The sequence below is a fragment of the Strigops habroptila genome, chromosome 8 (assembly GCF_004027225.2).
Source record: "Strigops habroptila isolate Jane chromosome 8, bStrHab1.2.pri, whole genome shotgun sequence".
Lineage (NCBI taxonomy): Eukaryota > Metazoa > Chordata > Aves > Psittaciformes > Psittacidae > Strigops > Strigops habroptila.
In genome coordinates, this window is record NC_044284.2 from 39,935,965 (window position 1) to 39,957,768 (window position 21,804).

The following is a 21,804-nucleotide window of genomic DNA, read 5'->3' on the forward strand; positions in this document are numbered from 1 at the left end:
GAGCTTGCTGTACACTAGGACCCCCAGGTCCCTTTCCATGGAGCTGCTTCCCAGCCAAGTAGATCTCAGCCTGTGCCGCACCCTTGGATTATGTTTTCCCAGGTGCAAGACCTTACGCTTGTCCTTGTAACTTCATAAGGTTCTTGTTAGCCCACTCTTCCAGCCTATCCAGGTCATCCTGCAGGGTAGCTCTCCCTTCTGAAGTGTCCACAGTTTGGAGTTTGGTATCATCAGCAAACTTCATCAGGGTACACTTGATCCCATCATCCAGGTCACACTGAACATCATTTGGCCCCCTATCCATCCCTGGGAGACCCGACTTGTGACAGATCACCAGTTTAAAAGGAACTATTCACTATCACTCTCTGGGTGTGGTCAGCCAGTTTCCCACTCGCTGTATGGACCACTTGCCTAGACTGTAATGTGTCAGTTCCTCTAGGAAGAGGCTGTGGGGAATTGTATCAAAAGCCTTGGAGAAATCCAGGTAGACAGTGCCACCATTTGCCCCACTTCAACCAAGCAGGTTACTTTGTCATAGAAGGTTTGTCAAGCATGATTTGCTCTTGGTGAATCCTTGCTGGCTTTTCCCAATCATGTGCTTCATTTGACTTGTATAGCACCCAGGAGGATTCATTCCATAGCTATCTAGGGGTATGAACTAGGAATGATGGGCCTATAATTTTCTGGATACTCCTTTAAGCCCTTCTTGTACATGTGATCACCCTTTCTTATAGGGGTGATGTTAGCCTTCTAGTCTTCTGGGGCATTCCCTGATCTCCACACTTCTCAGATATTATGGAAAGTGGCTTCGCAGTGACATCAGCCACCTCTCTTAACACCCTTGGGTGAATAACGGCAGGGCCCATAGATCTGTAGGGGCTGAGAGAACTGTCAAGTTCCTGTAATAGTGCATGTACCAACTCTTCCTTCACTGATGGTGGGTCTGTGTTTGTATGAGCCTGGATTTTTTTTCCCAAGGCCTGAGGCTTAACAGTGCTGGTATGGACAGAGGTGAAGAAAGTGTTGAGAACCTCTGTCTTTTCAACATTGTTGGTGACTAATTCACTCCTCCTGCTTAAGAGCCAGCCAGTATTTTCCTTCTGCTTCTGCTTGTTTAAATACCTGAAGAAATCTTTCTTGTATATTTTGACATCTCTGGCCAATTTGAATTGGAGATGTACTTTTGCTTTTCTAACTGCATCTTTGCACACCCTGGCAATGCCCCTATAGTTCTCAGCAGGTATTTGTCCACTTTTCCATCTCTGATACGCTTCTCTTTTGGTTTTGAGCAGACTCAGAAGCTCCCATTTAAGCCAAGGGGCCCTCTTGCTCTGCCTACTTCCCTTACCTTTAAAGGAGATGAACTGTTCAGGTGCTTCCAGGAGAGTGTTCTTGAAAAACTCCTAATGCTCGCTAGCTCCTTTATCCTCCATAGAAGCTTACCACAGAACCCCTCCCATTTGAGCTGTGAGCAAGCTGAAGTTTGCTCTTCTGGTGTCTAAAACCTTTTTCTTAGTACTAACTTTCAGCATGCTCAGCAGGATCCCAAACTCCACAATATTGTAATCATTGCAGCCAAGGCTGAGATACTATGAAGCAGGTTTTCTTGGTTTGTGAGTAGCCAGTCCAGCAATGTCTCATTCCTGGTTGGCGCATCTAACATTTGCGTGAGGAAACAGTCCTCTGCGTATTCCAGGAACCTGACTGATGACATGTGAACTGCTGTGGTGTTCTTTCAATAAACATCTGGGTAGTTGAAGTGACCCATAATAACCAGGGTCTGTTGACCCAGAGTTTGCTTAAGTGACCCAAATATTACTTCGTTGGCCTTACTGTTTTGGTTTGAAGGTCAGTAGCAGATGCCTGCTGCAAGATCCTCCTTGGAGACTACCCCTCTGATCTTCACCCAGAGGCAAGATGTATCAGTTACCTAAAAAGGGCAAGCAGCTACTAGCTGAGTTATTCAGTGAAGAGTAATTCTCAGGGATTCAACTTTTGCGGCACAAAGTTCAACAGCAAAAGTGCTCAACACCAGGAACATGTATATGCTGCTGCTCTGAGTAGAGCAGTTGGAAATTTCCAGACACTCGTTTTCACTTGAGGTAGGGTAACTTTGGTGAAGTACTGCAGTGTAGGTAAGGGATAGTATGTAGCTTTATAGTAAGGAAAGGTCCAAAATAACTTGTGTTTTACACTATCATAGTTAATGTGTTAAATGGTGTTGTGACTTTCTACATGAGTATATGTATTAAATGAAATTGCCTATAAACAGGATATTTGTTTAATGTACATTTCCAAGGAAGTGCTCCTACACAAATCTAAATTTGTAAAAAAGGGGGAGTGAAGTGTGTGCTCTTTTCTTCCTGTTTCATATTTTATTTGCAGCTATGGAGGCTTGTTAATTTTCTTCTTTTCTTTATTTTTTTTTTCCCTTTTTGGTTTTTTTTTTTTTCCCCAAGGCCAGTCTGGATAAAGGGAAATCTATTAGGGTGTGGCATGATAGATAGTAAAGAAGTGAAAGCAAGCATCCAGGCAGCACCCAACAGGTGTGCTGCCATAGAGAAAGAATAGGTTCTGGAAAGAGGTAGAGATACCATCTTATGGATCTTAAAAATGAAGAAGAAAGAGAAGGAGGCATGCTTGCACTGAGCTGAAAATAGCTGGCAAGGTTTTCAGGAAAGGAGAACTTAGTTGAATTCAGTTAGGAAGGATGAGACTATGGGTATACACACACACAGCGGTCTGTTTTCCTTACGTTTGCTGCTGCTGCTGCTAGTGGGAGTGGCTGAACAGAGGTTAGCAGCAGAACAATTGTTTAAAAGTGTGATAATCTTCGGAAGGACTAAAATCCTTAATTCACAGATGTCATACTTCAAGTCAAGATTTTTTTTTTTTGTGTGTGTGTGTGTGTGTTTAATAATTAGCCCAATTTCTTTTAACAGAAGGTGTTCACTCTTTTCATTTTATATCTATTCCACAACATGATGCTTATGCGATTGAACATTTCTTTTTGGCTGTTCAAGAAGAGGAAAATTCACGAAAGTATTTTGTCAGTCTTTTTATAAATTATTTCTAAATTTAAGAGCTTTAAGTATTGGTTTTAATTCTGCTTATAGCAGTTCTTGTATACGTGTATGTATATATATACACAAGTGCAGTATGCTGTATCTGCTTGTTCTGGCAGTAATAGGCTCTAGATGGTAAGGGAGGTGTTATCCTGGAAAAGTATTTCTATATTGCAGCCAAAAACAAGCACAAAGAAAATACAGGTAAGTAAGATAAGATTCTAAGTCAGAAATACATAAGAGCACAGTTCTATGGAACTGGCAAGATGGAGCTGGTGATTATATAGAGTTAACTCAGCATTATGATTTGCTTTCAGCAGGAATTGCTGTTCTCTTAGGGAAGAAAATAATTTTATACTCTGAGAGCTGAAGTAATTTTTTTTTTTTCCTATGCAGATGTGTTCGTAATCTCTTCTAATCATCAGAAACAAAGTGGTTTAGCATACCGGTCTTTTTAAGTCACAGAAACATGATGTACATGCTGCAGAGCAACCACTTTAAAAACTGCGTATTTCTGAGGTCTTGTTTCTCTGATTCTGAAGCAAATGAAAGCAATTCCTAAGGATTTGTTCTTCATTAAAAGAGGGTGATTATTCTCTCATCCACAATCTCTTGGATTATTTTTAATTTGGATGAGGGAATCCTTCATCAGTGGAGTATCGGAGTCTTTATTGTGTAAATGTCATTTTCCTCACTTTCCTGTGAAGCATGTGCCTCTCAATCCCTCATTAAATAGCACCAGAATAGAAGCTTTTATCTTTAACTCTCTTGTACTCAATGCTGTTTCTCACTGTTACAACCAGCTGCTAGTATTCAAAGTGAATGCTTGTTAGTTTTGAAATGACAGTACTACTTCTGTGGCCAATTACCCGAGACATCTTGATGCAGTAATCTTTGGAAAATAAACATGTATTTAAGACACGAGGGGAATCCTTTCCCTTTCCTTCTCCCACATTCTGAGTATGATTGTAGCAAGGAACAGCTAGAGGATTAAAGCTCTTTAGCTCGGAGGCAATAATTTGTAATAGGGCGTTAATCTGATTTCTTATTGAAGGAAAATCACAGTCTTTTTTTTTCTGCAGCATCCAAATGTAATGGTTTCTAATGCACGTCACTGCTTTTCATGTACTCCACAGTATGCTCATCTGTCAGACTCTCCAGCTGGTGGCAGTATTTTACAGTTTGACATTAATCAATTAGTTATGTCATGTAGAGACTGCACCTGAATTAACATTTAGTAAGCTGAGCTGATGATAGAAAATCAAATCCCTCACCTTTCATTTTCTGAGCACCAGAAAATACAGTGAAGCACTATGGTGTGAAAAGAGCCCCAGTGTTGAAAAAAGCAGTGTAGAAAACTGTGGTTAGAACAGTTGTTTAGAACAACCCAACAAACAACAATGATATTTTCATTTTTAAAATCCGAGTTAATACCATTAATTGAGAATAAGAGAGGAAATGACCATTCCAGTGCCAGCATACTTTCTGATCCCTTTGTCATCAACTAGTTAGTTTCTTTGTTGGAAATTACAAAGTAAACATTAAAATCTTCGCATATGCTAAGAAAAATTATCAATAATAAGCTTTCTTTCATGTTTTAATATTCAAAACCAGCTAAATGCACGCTTTATTTTAGAATTAGCAAGATAAACAAGTATTAAAATACGCGATTGTGGAGAAATCAGGATTTGAGTTAACTGCTATTGTAGTTACTAACAACCGAAAAGGTAGGGAATAGTACTTGTTAACTGGAAATGCAAGAATGAACCACAGGCTTTTAAAATAGGCCCATATCCAGACTTTCTTTTTGAGGGTTCATCTACTCACGGAGTGTGATTCATAACAATACTTAAGGTCAGCACTTAGGTTGTTGAGCTTTCTCCTGGGTGCCTGTTAAAAACATGTTCCTTAATGCCAGAGGAAAGCCATAGTTTTGATGACAAAGGTGTATAATATTCAAATTGAAATGGGTAGACAATAGTGAAAAAAAAAATGTATTTGTTACTGCTTGTGTTTCCCATCCAGTGTGTTACTATCTTACAGAGATTCACTTCAGTATATATACAATCTTAAAACCAGTACTTTTATATATCATTCCTTAAACTTAGGCACATTTGAGCAGCTTTTCTACTAGTGCTCATGGGTTCTTAACACTCCTCCTCACTGCACGTTATCAAGTGCTAACTGTAACGCAAACAAGGCAGTTGTATTTCTTGGTTATTTCTGTTGCTACCTTTCAATCTCAATGCTGTTTGTCAGTCTGTGCCCAACAGATTAGGGAGAAGCATACCAGTTACAATGGCAGGACAACAGATGATACTATTTATTCAAGTAGCAGGCTTCCTAGATTTAAAAAAAAAAAACAAACAAAAAAAAAAAAACACAGTGTCAAAATTACCTTGGGATTTTGTTATCTCTATATCATTCTGTATCTGAACTGAAAAGGACCTCCTGGGCCAAAGAAATGTTTCCTTGCTATATTATGCCATTATGTGACATGACATCCATTTCATAAGCTTGTAACAGCAGCAGTATTGCTGGTGGAAGGCCATTTCCCTTATTCCAGCTTAAATTTATTACTGATCATTTTACACTTATCTACTCTGACGTCCACATTGTGCATCTTAAGTAGTCCCCTTCCAATGACATTCACACTAATGTTTATCACCTTGAAATATTTATAGGTACCACTTATATTGTTTACTAAATAAACCAATATTCTTAGTGCTCGTCAACTCTAGAGCATCTTCGTACTTTCCTTCTGCGTCTCTTCAGTTCTGTGTTAATCTTCTTAGAGATGAATGACTTTATCTTTTGAGAGGTCACACTGTGTTTTCTGTATTGATGCTGTATTTCCTTATTCTAGAAAATCTACTTTATCTCATAATTGAGGATTGTAATGTTCTCTTGCATTTGTATGAAATAGTATTCATGACTAACCAGAGGGTTCCACAAATACTATTTCACCTCCTTAGATGTGGATTTGTGTAAGAGCACAAATTTTTAATAAAATTATGCTGTACTTCTGTATACATTTACATTTCACTTCTTAATGAACATACAGTGTTTCATTACACTGAAAACCAACAAACATTGTAGGTTTTCGTTTTTCACTTTGAAGACATCTTTGGATAGACATCTGACCTACCTTGTCTTGGATTTTGTCCATCTCTTGAACTGCCGCTTGCACCAACCCGTAACTTTAAAATCAGATCTGAAATTTTGTTCTGTGTAAAAGGCATAGCTCAAAAATTTATGCTCATGAGAAGTGGACTTATCCAAAGATAGCCAGAGCAGTAATCCAATTTTGTGCATCTTAGATCCTGCTTTTCATAGGTAAGTTATAGCTGTTCCGTCAGGGAGCTGTGTGGCTTGCAGTGTAAATTGAAGTGACCGCTGTGACATCCCTTGTGATTACACTTCCCTTTGTCACCTGCTTCTGAAATTATCACTTGTCACAATTTAGCCTGGGGCATTAGAGTTTAAAAAGTAGTGTAGTCTTTTAAAAAAGACAAGGAAAAAGCCCAAGCAAGTAATGAAATACATTTTATTAGTCAGATGAAAGGAAGTGGTATGAGGAACAGTTAAGTTGAGCAGCCAGATTCTTCTGTATCTTACTGAAATTTTGCATAGTCTTACCGGCTAAACTTCTGAGGAAGTCAGTGAAGACTGGACAGGTGTTTATTTTAGGTAAAACTGGCATATTGTCAATGCAGATAATCAAAAAAATGTGAATTGCCTTCCAGTTTGGCATGAAATTGACAATTATTTAACTTTTTGAGAGGTATCACATGAAAACTGCACTGAGTGTAACTGGGCATAGCCCTTGTATCCAGGAGATAAAACAGCTATTGCATTCTCTCTCTGCTCTTCCTTTGCATTTGCAATGGCTTGAGGAGCCTCAACTGCTTTAAGCCAGAGATTGGTTGAGGTGACATACAGGGTTCCTTTCCAGCCTAAACTGGTTTTGATTCTAGGTGATCTGGTTTAGTCTACTCTTTAGTGCATTAAATCTTCAAAAGGCACTTTTCAGGATAAAACAGTGTCCATATTGGAGTCTAAGGCAAAATAGATTTCCTTCGTACCAATTTTTTTATAGCTTATTTACGTGGCTGATCTCAGGATAAGAGCTGAAGCTTCTGGTAGAGGATCCTAACTCTTTGGTGCTAGAGATCAGTGGTGCTAGAGATTAGAACCAGCTGTTCTGTTTTCAAGGTCTTCTCCATTAGGCAGTGGACCAGAAATTCAGTTTTTAAGAGGCTCTCAGATGTTTTTATATTTCTAGTTCCTAAATCGAGGACATCCTTTAACTGTAGGTTTTGCTGGGCTGAAGAATTCCTTCCCCAGACCTACTCCCCCTACCTTAGAAGCCAGTACTTGGTGACTTTTTGGAGATTATCTCTTAAAAAGAGAAATCTGTACCTGAAAATGTCCAGAATCATTCAACTTCCAGACTACTGATTTTCCAGCCTTAATATAACCAATTTTATATTTTTAAATGCCTGCATTTATCTGCATGCTAAAAATCCATCCTGTCCTGACTAGTTACCTTCTTAGCTCATTTGATCTCCTCCTCACTCTTAGAATTAAATTTCTATTAGGTGAATGTTCACCATAAACTTTGCATTTTGGGGAGGGGATGTGTTCTCTCTTTAAAGGAAAAGAAGGCTGAAAGCAGAAAAGTAACATGAAATTTGTGGGACTGCATTTCTTTAGCAGTGTTGAAGCCTGATTTATGTGTTGATGACACCTCTCCATTATATTGTCTACTTGTAATTTCTAGATGTTGGAAAATGATGATGCTGTTTTCAGGACTACATACAGTTCTGATAGATACTATTATTTTTTAATTATTAATTCTTATTTTTGTAATGCTGTAAGTATATATATGTCTCATGTACCTAGCAAATTTTGTGATTCTGTGGGACAATTTTTTCTTAAGTAGGTAATGGAAGTAAATAAAACCATAAAAATAATCATTCCGGATGAGACTTGTAAGTTTATCTACCCCAGTATCTTGTTGGCAACAGTGGATACATGAGAAAGACTGTAAAAAAGGACAGTAATACTCTTGTGGGTTTTTTAATCTCTGGCAGTTTGTGTCTTGGAGACTCTGAGAAAGAAGTGGTATCTCATATTTAATAACTCTGTATGGATTGTTATTCCATGAGTTTGTCTGGTGCCTTTTTGAATACAGGTAAACTAGTAGGCTCAGAGATTTTCTCAGCTTAGTTGTGTTTTGGTTTCGCTTTGAATCTGTCACCTATGTGAGTTTCATGTGAGGTTCCTGGTTCTTGTGTTAGAAAGCATTTTGGACAGTTAGTACCTCTTCAGTTTCTCCACACCACTCATAATTTTCTTACATATCCCTCATCAACTCTATTTTCCAGGCTTAATAGTCTTAGTCTATTTTTTGTCTTTTCATTTGGAAGCCTGTGATGATCCTTATTCCCTCTATAAATACTATTCTGTCTCTGTTATCTCCTTTTGGGAGAGGACCAGAGGAATGCATAATACCAAAGATGAAAACGCATCATGGATCTATACTGTAGAATAATGACATTCTCTGTTTAGATCTCTATTTCCTTTCCTATTAACTCCTGTTGTTTGATGTATTTTGTTGACGTGTGCTGTGCACTGAGCTGATATTTTCGTAGAACTGTCCACAGTGACTCCAGGATTCACTCCCGAGTAGGAATTGCCGGCTCAGTTGTCATTTATGTGTAAAATTGATATTGTTCTCCATGTGCATCAATTTACATTTATCTACATTGACTTTCATTTACCTTACTATTGCCCAGTCATTCAGTCTCTTACGGTCCTTCTGCAATTCTTTACTGTAAGCCCCTGTCTTTAAAACCCTGCATAATTTAATAGCATTTGCAAACGTTGTCACCTCATGATTCACCCTCTTTTCCAAGCCATTTAAGAATAGGCGAGCCAGCACAGACCACAGCACAGATTGCTGATGGAAACTGCTATGGAAATTAATTGTTTTATCATATTCTCTCTAATAATGATAAAGACGTAAACTTCACTAAATCCAGATCACACAGTTGTAGTTAGACTTGAAGAATACAAAGGACAAAGTAATTTCTGATAAGGTAAGAGATGAAGTTCTTACTGTGAGCATGATTTAAGTTATACGGATTTTCAGAGCTGTTCTGGTGCAGAATTTGTATTACCTTTTATAGGAATTAACTTGAAAGAGAACTTCCTTTTTGTTCTTCCAGTTTTAGAGTCTACTTAGCTTTTCAAAGTCAGTAATTTTTGCCACTAAAATGTTAAAGGTAATCCAGTTCCCCCCCCCTTTTTTTTTTTACAGTTAACATAGATGTTATCATACATCAGCATTGATCAATTAGCAATTGATATATCAATTATGAAAATGTTTAGTTTATCTCAATACTGACCTTTCAGTACTGTGCCCCGTTATGGTAAAAATTCGATATTCTTGTCAACAGAAAGCACAGGATAGGAGACAAGACCAGTCATGGTTTTGCAGGAAGGAATGGGATAGAGGGAGGACTCAGAAGGCTGGGCTGGTCGCACAGAGAGAGCGTGGGCAGGCACAGGAAGCAGAACAAGAGAAAAAAAATCTATAGTATTCACAAAGGGTTTTAATTTTAAAATTATGCAGGTTGCCAGTTTCTACAGCAAGTTGTCATGCCTTGTTAAACGTGCAAGTAAGAACACTGATATCTGGGAACTGAACCACTATGAACACCCAGAACTATCATGTTTGTGTTCAGGCTTTGCGCACTCTTGGCAAAATAGTAAAAATGGAAGCTGCAGTGGTCATGATGGTGCATACATTTTTCCACGTAGGAAACAGTACAAGAAGCAGAGCTCTCACTTTGACCGTCATAAAATGATAGTTAGAAATCCATCATTTTGCATGGAATCTCATGATTCTTTCCCAAATATTTTCTCTGGTTTTATGTACAGATGCATGTGTATATACACATATATGCATTAATGTTCTATAGTGTTCTATATGTTTTTCTAATTTGGTGTATTTTAAAGTACAGAGATTTATAAAGGACTGCCCATCAACATCCTTGGTATCTTGCTGCAGAATTCAGAAAATACAGATAATCTGAAGTCATATTCTGTATGGTTTTATTTGCTTAGAGAATATTTCACCATTAGCCAATTCCCCTGAGTGGACCTCAGCTGTGTACATCTGAGCAGATCTAAACTGTTTTGGAGCCATGTGAGTAAACAGACATTACATGGCTGGAAAAGTCAGAAACAGAATTTAACTGTACTTAAAAGACTAGATAGTGTATGACATGGAAATCAAAGCACAAGTAATACCTGTTTATCCTAAGACATTCTACTTAGTGTGCAAGTTACTTTCTTATGGGCCTTGTTTAGTTTTTAAATTCACTTCAGTCAGGCTCTTCTGAAAAGTGCAGGACAGTAATCTAATGGCATGGATAAGAGAAGTGAAGTTTCCATGAAGGAAGAATCACATTTCCTGGTCAGACATGGATAAAGATAAGATACAGGGTTCAGTGAGGATGCAGAAGTATTTAAGAATGGTAGGGCGTGTAATAAGTTTCCAACTGCAAATCTGAATGATGGTTCACTATTACACTGTGTGAAAGGAGTTCCTGGAAAAACACAAAGCCTTGGATTTCAACTGATAATTAAAGGGGTTTTTGTCAAGCCTTGGAAATTTTTGGATTTTAGGGACTTTATTTTAAAACAAGAAATCCAGGCCTGATGTAAAAATCATAATGATGGTAGTAGACCATTATCTTTTGGAAAGCTAATCCTGTAATTAATTTTCCTCATTCCTAAAAAATTTGCACCACTAACTGTTGGATCCCATTATAACTCTCTAGAATTAAAGATTTAATAATCACTTCATTCCATTTTTCGGAAGCCCAGATTTTGCCCAAAATGAAGCAAACCTGAATTTCTGTAGGGAGAGTCAGCTATTAGATTAAAGTCTGATTTATGCCAGGAAGAATTTGAGGCTTTTTGCACAGATGGTGCTCTGAATTATCTGTCGTCTTGCCTGTTTTACCCACAAGTCACCAGTGATTCTGCCCAGGATAATACATGCAGTATAAGGCTCTTATTTCTTCCTTTTTAATGTTTTGAGCGATGTTTTCATTTTCATGTGGAAGATAGAACCTAATATTTCTAGAATACCATGTTTAACAGTATGTGGTTTAATTAGATGGAAACACTTTAAAAATTCAGAAAAAATATGAAAAGCTACTTCCTTTCATTTAAGCCCTTTCACCCTGCAAACATACAGTCTGGTAAGCTGATACGTTAACTGGTGATGGACAGCTGATTGGCGTTGTGATGTTTACCTATGTACATAATAATGAAATAGATAATAAACCAGAATCGTTGCAACTGCATGCAGAGAGACTTTGGAAAGTATAGGAGAGTTCTCATCACAATCTTCACTTTAATCTTAAACCAGAATGAAACGTGTGTTGGTTGTGTTTTCTCTTAAGAGAATAATGTCTTCTCTTGAAAAGGACCTCAGTAAATACCCCTGATCTCAGCCTAGGAAGAAATGCTGTAGCCTCCACCTCTTCAAAACCCTGCTCTGTGGACTAGACCATATGGAAGATTTTCGTCTGCAAAATAGTGTTTCACAATCTGAGATACTTAAATCAACTTTTGTAAGACCACCTGTTTTAAAAGCTTATTTAGTACTGCACAAAATTTGCAGGTACTTTAGTTGTCTTAAATCCCATATCACCAGAGGATAAATAGTTGAGGACTCATTGTCATCATTTGTCATCTTTGACTTGTGACTTCTGCTGGTTCTGCTTTAACTGCTTTCTCACCTGTTCTGTGTGTCACCATGATCCAGGGTGACCTGGGTGGATGGGCTACCTTTGGTAATAGTGTCCTGTTTTTAAAAAAAAAAAATTCATCCAAGAAAATGTATTTGAAAGGAGCCCGCTGTGGGTGGTGTATCAAACTGAATGCAATTCATTCATTTTTTCTAATTTCATCTGCCGTTTGCAGTACTTATCTAGGCTTGTTCGCAGTAACTTAATATGATTTTCATGTTTTAACTACTCATGAATGTGTTTATTATTTCAATTCGACAACACCATGCTACAGATTTTTAATTGACATTAGTATTTAAATATGTTTTTTCTTGGCATGTTAAGACAAATGATGTTCAGGTCTTAAATATGCATTTGCAGAAGTGTTTACAATTAAGGTGTTTCAGATCCATAGGGCTCCTCAAAATATTTTAAATTACCACCTTTCTGTAGGTCAGATGCGTGTGGAATATTACTGTCTGCTCACTCTGATCAGAAATGCATGTTGTTCTTTTGCATAGCCCATTTTATTATTAGGCAATTCAAAAATGAAACAGCATAAAAACATGCTTTCTAAAATCCAGACCTATGAAATGAAGTAATAACTGCCAGATGGCAGAGGTACTTGGCCTGTTCCCTGCACAGGAGTGATGCGAGGCAGTTTAAGGTGTGACATCATAGCATTTTCCTTACAAAAGTACATTTAATTTCTAGGATCAATTCATATGCATGTGCTGACATCATTCCCTCTCTGCCCATCGTCTCCAGATTTAGAAATGACTCCTGAGAACACAGCACTGGAAATTATCGTTATTTAAATTATTTAATTCAGTCCTGCACAAGCTGTGCAAAGATGAGCTCTGGCTTCTCAGCTTCTCAGAAGCTGCCTGCTGCTCTCTCCTCACCAGTAGTCCATCATGATGTCCTTGCCCCTCTCCCATTCATCATCTGGGAGGAATGAGGGTCTCCTGCCCTACCTGCCTGTCTCCAGGTTGCACTGAGTCTGTATTTGCATTATTCCAAAGCAGATTGAATACAAGTCATATTGGCTGGCAAGCCAATTTCTTCCTAACCATCGAATGTTAGGGGATGCAGTTTATGTACCGTGAGCCTGGGATTCAACAGCAAAAACCTCACAGCTGAATTGATTTAAGGTAGATAGGGAGGGGGAGCTCAGCTGTCCAGCCGCTCACTATTGGCTTCTTATTACGGCATTCTCCCCTGAGAGGCTCTCTGCATGCTCATTCACCCCCCCTCCTCTTCCCAGCCCCCTCCTTGCCTACCCCTTCATTACTGATTCACAGCGAGAGGCAGCAGCGGCAGCCGCCACGCTTGTCACGAATCAGAGATTGCAATGAGCTCATCCTTTTCTCTTTGCAGCTTCGGAACTGCCCTGGCTTTATTGCTCTTATTGCTGCTGCTGTCTACTTGCTCACACATCTACAGACACTGAGCCCTGAAAGCTCTCCATTGCCTTTCTCCTATCTGAGCTTTCCTGCACTCATTTGCTGCCATTTTCCTGCTTTTTAGGTACATTTTTAGATCCATGTTTTCTCTGGTTTGCTTTTCAAGTCTACTTTGGACTCTGGCTGAGCCAGCACGGTGGATCATATTTTTCCTTGATTCTTAGCAGAGATGCTTTTCTCTTTCTGAGAGACGGACGGGCATTGCTGTAGGCAGCCATCCGCGCCCATTTCAAAGATCTGAGGCTGGCTCTCCTCATCTTGCACTTTTTGAAATTCTAGTTCAAAGCCTGTTTTTCTCACTCTGGATACTTACTACTTACTGCTCATGGAAGAAGGGGTACCTTGCAAAACCCCAGCTGCCAAGCTCACACCACCTGTCAAAAAGTCCCAGGACATGCATGACGAGAAAAGCAAGCTGGTGAATGAGTATGCATGTCGGGTGCTGGAACTTCTGGGAATGGGGCATCGCCTGTTTGTGCCTCGGCTGCTTGCGGTGAGATCACATTTTCTTGAAATTAATTCATTGCGAATTTGCCATCTTCCCTCCCAAACCTGCTTCCCCCCCACCCAGGATTCTTGGCACTGAATGGTGGTGGCATGAGACGTCCCTTATTTTTAACAGTGAGCTTGTCACAATCCATCTCCTAAGCACTGAGTCTTTTTTTTTTTTTTTTTTATGTTAGCTGGGAAGGACTGGACACTAGTCCTGCTAATGGGGATCAGTGCCACTCCTTAACTAGCTTGCAGGGTTCACAACCAGGGCTGTGTTATAAAAAAATTCTTTCCTAAAGCCATGAATGCTTTTGTTCTCAGTCCTGTAATGATTCCAAACAAGCATGCCCAGTCTACTTCTAGATACTGTTGGAAAGTGCATTAATACTCAACATTTCAAATTTTGCACTTGTGACATCAAAGTCACAATGATTTTAAACATTCATAAAAATTTAAGCTGTGATGATGTATTACGGTTTTCTGCTGTTCCTGTGATTTTGAAAAGGCAGTTGATGGCATGTAAAAAAGTTTAAAATACATGTATAGAATTATCTGGGAAACAAATTGTTAAAGGTGTTTTTATCCATCATAGCAAATGATATCTGTATGTGAAATAGCCTGAAAAATGTTTGGCATGATACAGTACAGAGAAGTATGCCTTTATCATTTCTACTGCTGTACAAAGCAGACTAAAACCCACAAAACAGTGGTGAATACAGAAGTCAGTACCTAGTCCTAGCTGAATCTGCTCTGGGGTATTGTGACTAAACCTGGTTGCAGCTTAGAAGTACACTTGGTTGATAGTCTTGTACACCAGAATGTCATTTTTATGTTATGCATGTGAAGACAGTTGTTTTTTGATCCCATCCCATTTTCTAGTGGGATGATGCCTTTCCTTTATGTCCATGCCCTGTGCAGTCATATATTGTAGTTATATACAGTGACCTGTCTAGCATTTTCGTTGTGCTACTGGAGCCTGTCTCCATCTTCTGCAGTACACTCAGATAAATGAATGTGTTCCGTGTATTATAATGTATTCAGTGTTAAAAAAAAAAAAAGAAATGGTGGGTGGTTGAACCAATGTGTCCCTGCACTGTGAGATGTTAGATAGAAATAGAAAAATCACAAACTCTTGGACTGCTAGTAAGCTGCAGACGAATTTGGATATCTACAGTCACTTGTAGAATGGAGTATAGTGGCTGATAATGCATGGTTAAATCTATTGTACGTGTAAGCATTATTCCAGTTTACGTCCAAGTGTGTGTAAATACTCTTCCATCCCATTCTGCTGATGGTCTCTTGGTCAAGGACTGCCAAATCATTCTCAATTGTTTAGTGATGAGCTCTAAGGAAAGCAGAGACAAAACCACTAAGCTATCTTTTTCACTTGACTTAATCAGGCTTTGTATCTGGCCCTCCAGATGGAGATTACCAGGAAACACAGCATACTTTGTCACCCAGGCAGCTTACCTTTGCTGAAAGTCATAATATTGTTTATTAATTTTACCAAAAAAAAAAAAAAAGGAACAGAGACAAAATAATACAAATAATGCTTGTGTTATTAGAGAGTCTTGAGTCTTGACTTGTGGAATCAATTTCCTGTCAGGTTTTATTAGCTAAATATACCTCTTCTGACATACATTCTTTTGACATATACCCCTTCCATAGAGGAGGAGAGACTGTGTTTCTGTTAATTTTTTAACAGTGAGAAATCTCTGAGGACGAAGATTTCGTACTTTAATTGGAACTGAAGGTACTGCAAAACCTCAGTGTTTCATAAAATTAAGAACTAGCTTTTTTTCTATGTGCATAAGCTTCTCCCTGCGCTGTGGTTTTGGGAATAAATGCCTGGGACAGGCAGAACATGCACCATTGTAGTGCTATGTGAGGAATATGTGCTATAACCTTTAGGCCAGCCTTAGTCACATCACCTAATCACTGCGTCAGCTATGTTGATGGGCAGATGAAACAGCACTATATCTATGTGGATTTACCCCCTTTGGGATGACTATGGGTGGATGAAGCTAGTAGTTTCTGTGTTTGCACTTATCCACATTTCATGAGCGTTTTATGTGGCAGAATCAACTCTACCTTTATAAGTCTGGAGCCACATATAAACATGGTGAAATTTTGAGCAGAGGGATACTACTGGGTGTACGCAAGATCGGTGCCGTATTTATGGATGCCAACTCACTGTGCACAAAATCAAAGCCGTATTTTCTTCATAACACTTTTGTACCAAACAGTGTTTTACAGAGAGTACAGATCTTATTTAGGATAAAATGTGTTTGACAGTATAGCTTTCACAGTAAAGAAATGGACATAAGCAATGCCAATAAAAGGAGTTTTTTGATGTATTGCACTAGGACTGTGTGCCAGTGTAACTGTAGCAGTGTAGCTTTACCTATCAAACTTTCCCAGGCCTGGATCCCAAGTTTATCCACCCTCATGCTCCTTGGCAGTGCAGAAGGTCAACTTCATCCTCTTGGAGTCACCGAACAGATGTCAGGTCTGTGGCTTGCGTTTAAGTGCAAAGTCGTGCAATGTGCAGCATTGCAGTCTTGTTGCTGCCAGCAGAAAAGGAACTATCGGGTTAGAAAAAATAGCTCACATACCTTGATTTTACATTCTGTATCTTCTTAAAAGACGCTAGAACCACACTGTGTGTGTTATAGATTAAATATTATGTTCTGAAAAATTAGTGTGAGGATACTAGTAAACATTTTGAATTTGCCAGTAGCAAATTACATAGTGGAGCATGGTCAGATTCTTTTCAGCCTTTAACGTGGTCTTGTTCCTGACCAGGTCCATTAAAGTGTAAAACAGGCAGATTATGCTCACCAACATTCTATAGAAATTCTAAATATACATACTGTATACATAGAATTCCATGGAAATTACAAAATTTTATCTGAGGAGGAAGAATTAAATTAAGCAGCGGTAGTGTGGTAGATCTGAAATTTCTTCTGCTGTATTAGTTCCCAGGTGGGAATAGGAGTTTTACATGATATAATCAGTAATAAATGAGTCTGCAGAATTAATAATTGAAGACAGAGAAATTAAATTAAAGAAAAGAGCAAAGGCTTTGTCTTTTGTCTTAATCACATTTTCTAAATATTTTGGGGAAAGTAGTAGTAACATTATTTGCTTAAAAAAAAAAACAACAAACAAAAAAAAAAAAACCCAAACAAAAACCCATTATTTAAGTCTCTCAAATTCTGCTCCGCTTTTTTGGACATTAACATTTTTTCAGAACTTTACCTTTAGATTTGAAAGCTTTGCTAGTACTTTTTGGAAAGGGTTTTCCCTTACTTTCAACTAAGCCATATAAGATAATTGTAAGAATACATTGAAATACATAAGTGATGTGGGAAGGACATTTCAGGGCATGTTTAGTCAAACCCTAAAAGGCAAACTGAGACTTTTGGCCACAGTTCTCACTGAATTTCCTCTTTTGTCTGTTTTTAAAAATATAACTAAAAATATGATTATTTGAAAATTACATCTAGAATAATAAAAGATACTCTGAAGTCCCAGAGTGCAGAAAAATGCAATAAACCTGCCAAGCTTTAATTATTGGTTCAAGAAACTTACAGATGGTTTAGTGAAATAAGTTGTTGATGAGTTCCACCAGCTGAGTGATGCGAACCAATGAATTTACAAATCTCTGCCTGTCAAACAGCTGCCAAAAAATTCCTGAGATGCCTTTATGATTTATTGATTAAAATCACAAAATGTCAAGAAACGTGAATCTTAGAATGCCAACATTCCTATTTTTTACTTTTTTTTTGTACTGCATATGTATCTATATATGTAGGCACACAATGGTTTTATGTTGCTTCCTGTTGCTCTCAAAATGTTACTTTGATTTTTTGTGATTTTAGTAGAGAAACTAATTTTTTGATCAACAGATTATTTTAATGAAATATTCAGTGAAGTAGAAAAAGCTGAACAGTATAGGCTCTACCACTCATTTTATCAAAGTATACAATATGATGGGGTTTATTTCCATAATTTGCCATTATTCTTATGGGATTTCCATTGACTAAAGATCTTTCAGGATTAAGAACTCAAAATTCTCAAGCAATTTAATAAGAGTGGTTTGTTGGGGGCTATTAAAATATTATTATAACAGTGATTCAAGCAGAAGCCTGGAAGAATTAATATAACTTTAAATGTTTTACATGTAATGGCTGATTTTCTGATGTACATGCCTCTGTCTTTTTTGGCATTTATTTTTAAATGAAGTGCTATGGACATAAAGGGTAGGTGCCTTTGCTTTTTTAAGGTTTGGCAGGTTAATTTAGTTGTTGATTATTACCTTCTTCAAGTTTTTATTTCTCTTCAGATTTCTAAAAAATTCTAAAACTCTTAATGAATTATGTTAATTTAAGAAAAAGATACACAAAATTAAAATGTCTAGTCAGGACCACTAGGAGGAACACATGCTTCAAATTAGGATAGCTCAGCTTCTACTGAAATGCTAAAACTTTAGCAAAAAGTGTGTTTGGTGTTTGTTTTGTGCTGGGAGCAACTGTCCAGAAGTCTTAATAGAAAACACCCTCCCACTCTATTGGAAGCACGTACCAGCCAGCCTGTCTTGGAGCATTGCAGTTATCTGAGCACCTTCTGTGTAAAACCACCAACAGCAGCAAAATGGGTTTACAGGTTGGCTGGTATTCCTTTACACCTGGGGTCAGAGTTGTGTCTGGGGCCACGTTTCAGAGGAGGGTGGGAGAGGCTGCCACAGCATGAGGAAGAGGAGGGTACTGGAAATGCGGGAGAGCTTGTCTCACAAGAAGGCAAATTTACAATGTAATAGGGAAATCTGTTTGAATTGTATAGTGATCACAGCTGTCAACATCTCTGAGAGGGAAGGAGAGAAATCGCTTTCAAGTAAGCTGGTTATCAAACCATTTACTGCTTTTTGATCAACATTACCCAGCTGAACTTTGCCCAGCAGCAGCCTGGTTGCCAGCACGGGTTTTGGCAGTGATGCTGTGTGCTGCCGGTGTGACAGGCTGCTCCCACCATGCTCTACAATTTGCAGATAATCCTAAATACAGCCCATCGTGCATATGAAACAGTGAGTGATCTAGTCTCAAGTTTGGCAAAAGCATATCTAACCTCAGTAAAACTCATGTAGAAGAAATATGATATTGAAGAAACAGGTGTGTTGGCCATAGCTGCATTCATGAGTGGATCTGATTCATTAGATACCAAACTGCACCAGCTTTCTGTCAACACTACACTGGTCTTGTCTGATTGAGTCTCAGCCACATAGTCCTTTTGCCAAATTTTTGTGGACAGAACCAGATGTGATAGTTTCTAAAGCTGAACATTTCTCATCAGCATCCTGAAGGCAGGCTCTTTTTGTGTCCCTGCAGTGATGACCCAGCAGCTTCCTTGGCTATGAATGAAGGGAGGATCAAATAGATCTTGGAAGAACTCTAATGATTCTGATGACAGAAAGTTGTCTGTATTAAAAATGCTGCAGTCCTGGGGAAATGGATATGCTGAAGCTACTTTAGTTGTATTTGGAGTTTTCTCATGCTTTCCTTGTGATTGATGTAGCAAAAACTACTACAACAGTGCCCGTTAGGGTACACAGTATAATAATCTCCAGAAATACATGGGTTGATAGGTAAACATGCACAATGTAGATTTTGTCCTTACAGACTCTTGGGGACATCAAAGGAGATACTGCTATGCCTATTCCCAAAGTGAAAGGTTGGGCACAGCAGTGATGATTAGCAGTGTTGTGGTGGCACACCTCTGATGTCAACTCATGCTCTCCACTGTCAGAGATACCAGATAACCATGAAAATACCCCCTTAACTTCTGTGGCTGTACCAAGTTTGGTACCTAACTTAAAATCCCTTTAAAAATCCTTCTCTTTTCCCCCCACCAAATTGCTATTTTTGATAGACCCTCTGGCTAGGGGGCTGTAGCATTTTCAGCAGAAATGTGGAATATATTAAGCTAGGTTTTGAGTATTATTGTTACATATATGCAGCACCATACTGAAGTTCAGTTTGCCTTGGTAAACAAGATGTCTGGAAGGGCTTTTACATAGCAGACATAATTATTTTCATGTAAATGGACTAGTGATGCTGGTTTGTGGGGTGCATAACGAGGATTCATAAATAAAAGTAAAATTTTCTGTGCATTGCAGTGATAATTATATTTAACACCCAAGAGAAAAAATAGTATCATTGAGCCTCTTCTCTTGCATGTCAAAGGCTGCATGGTTTTCCCCAGTTCTTCCTGTGTAGAGCCAAATCTTTTGTGTTTGACTGAAGTGTGTTTTATGGAAAGACATCTGAAATTGGAGACAGAAAGGATTTTGAGTGGATGACAATATAGTTAGGAATCAAACTTTGAAACTATGTGTATGTAGTGTATCTGCTGTGTATAACAAGGCAAAAAATGGCAGTGGGCATTACTCATGAGAAGGCGAAGGATGCACATATGAAAATGTTGGCAATGGTACTTGAGCAATTAGTTCAGCAATTAACCTTAACCAGAGGTACCTGTGCTGCTCCTGAGGTATCTGTAATACTACTTCAATACACGGTGCCAGTCTTCATGATCCTAGTCTATGCTGACACATCTTTGCTCACTCTTTCTCAGTTAAAGATCTTGACATTCATATTTTTGACATGGTGTCCTAAATGTCTTGTCTGGACATTCATTTTCTGTGAACCTTTTAAAGGCATACCAAGGCTTGGTATTTCCTATCTGCTAAATCTCTTGATGTAGTTCTTAGTAAATCCGAAGATGAATACATTTTTCCCTGTGAATCATATTACTCCGTCAGTAGCAGAACTGGATTAATGTCGAATGTTTAACATCTTCTGACCTGCTAGGCTTGATACCACACTGAGAGGTACAGTGTTATGAGAGATGTAGAAATAAGCATGTAAAACATTTTCTGGCACAGTGTTCTTTGAGAAATTGTGTCACAGACTTCTGCACATTGACTTGCTGATGCCTTTTATGAGTCATATGCATTTCTGCTTCTGCTGTTCATGTCTGCAACCATATATATCTATATATACATTGTCTTTTTAGGGCAGCATTATGAGAATCAGCAATGGTCTAATGCAGAAGCTCTGTAGAAAATATTATACATTTTCTAGGCTTTTATTGTTTGCTTGGGTTTTGTTTTTTCCTTCACTGAGTGACATCTTGACAGGCTGAGCCAGAATCCCTTTCTTACCCTGCAGGTATAGAAGGATAAAATACATTAATGTGTTACAATCCTCTGACTGTGCTGCTCTGCCTGGGATTCCTTGGATATCCTTTAGCCTCTATTTTGTTTTATGAGGTAGGGGTTAGAGAGCTGATTTCAAGGATGACATTTTTTAGCTAATGAGAATACTGATGGTTTGGAATACATTCAGTAAATGACAAATCTGGTAAAAGAGCATGACTGCCCTGTTCTCAGTGTTTACTGTAGTTTCCTGTGTTTAATTGCAGACCTCGAAAGAGGACCTTCTACAAGCTGATTTTGAGGGAGCTTTAAAATTCTTCAGGGTTCAGTTGCCCAAGAGGTACAGAGCTGAAGAGAACGCCAGAAGACTGATGGAACAAGCCTGCAACATTAAGGTAAGGATGGTCTTTGTTTCTTCTCGTTCACCTGGAATTTTTACAGGAAAAGTAAGCTGCAATGTTAAGAATGGCAGTAACATGTGGAAAGTAAAGTAATGAAATCATTAGTTTATTTTTATGTATGTTTGTATATTTATACACACATGCGCGTACACACTTTTTATATTTAAAGAAAGTAAAGCTTTGAGCTTTTCCCTCTGCTTTGGTAAAACCTAAAAATTTGAAATAGAAAACTGATGTGTGATCAAACTGAATTATCAGAACTTGCTAATTCATTAATTGATGATTATATTGGGGTAGAAACTTAGTTTTGTTTGTATATCAAGCTTACCAAGACAGAATATTTTTTTATATTCT

At 38.3% G+C, this 21,804-nt stretch overlaps 1 protein-coding gene across 4 annotated transcripts in view; it reads left to right on the plus strand.

The window, feature by feature from the left end:
- RABGAP1L (RAB GTPase activating protein 1 like) overlaps positions 1 to 21,804 on the plus strand; it is a 252,449-nt gene that overhangs the window by 174,063 nt on the left and 56,582 nt on the right. For 3 of the 4 annotated variants that reach the window (XM_030493475.1, XM_030493474.1, XM_030493476.1), the window contains one exon: positions 21,316 to 21,444. In XM_030493475.1, the coding sequence (XP_030349335.1) occupies positions 21,316 to 21,444 (129 nt within the window). Of the gene's footprint in view, positions 1 to 13,168; positions 13,835 to 21,315; positions 21,445 to 21,804 lie in introns of those variants that run through there. The other variant, XM_030493477.1, reaches the window with a different exon arrangement.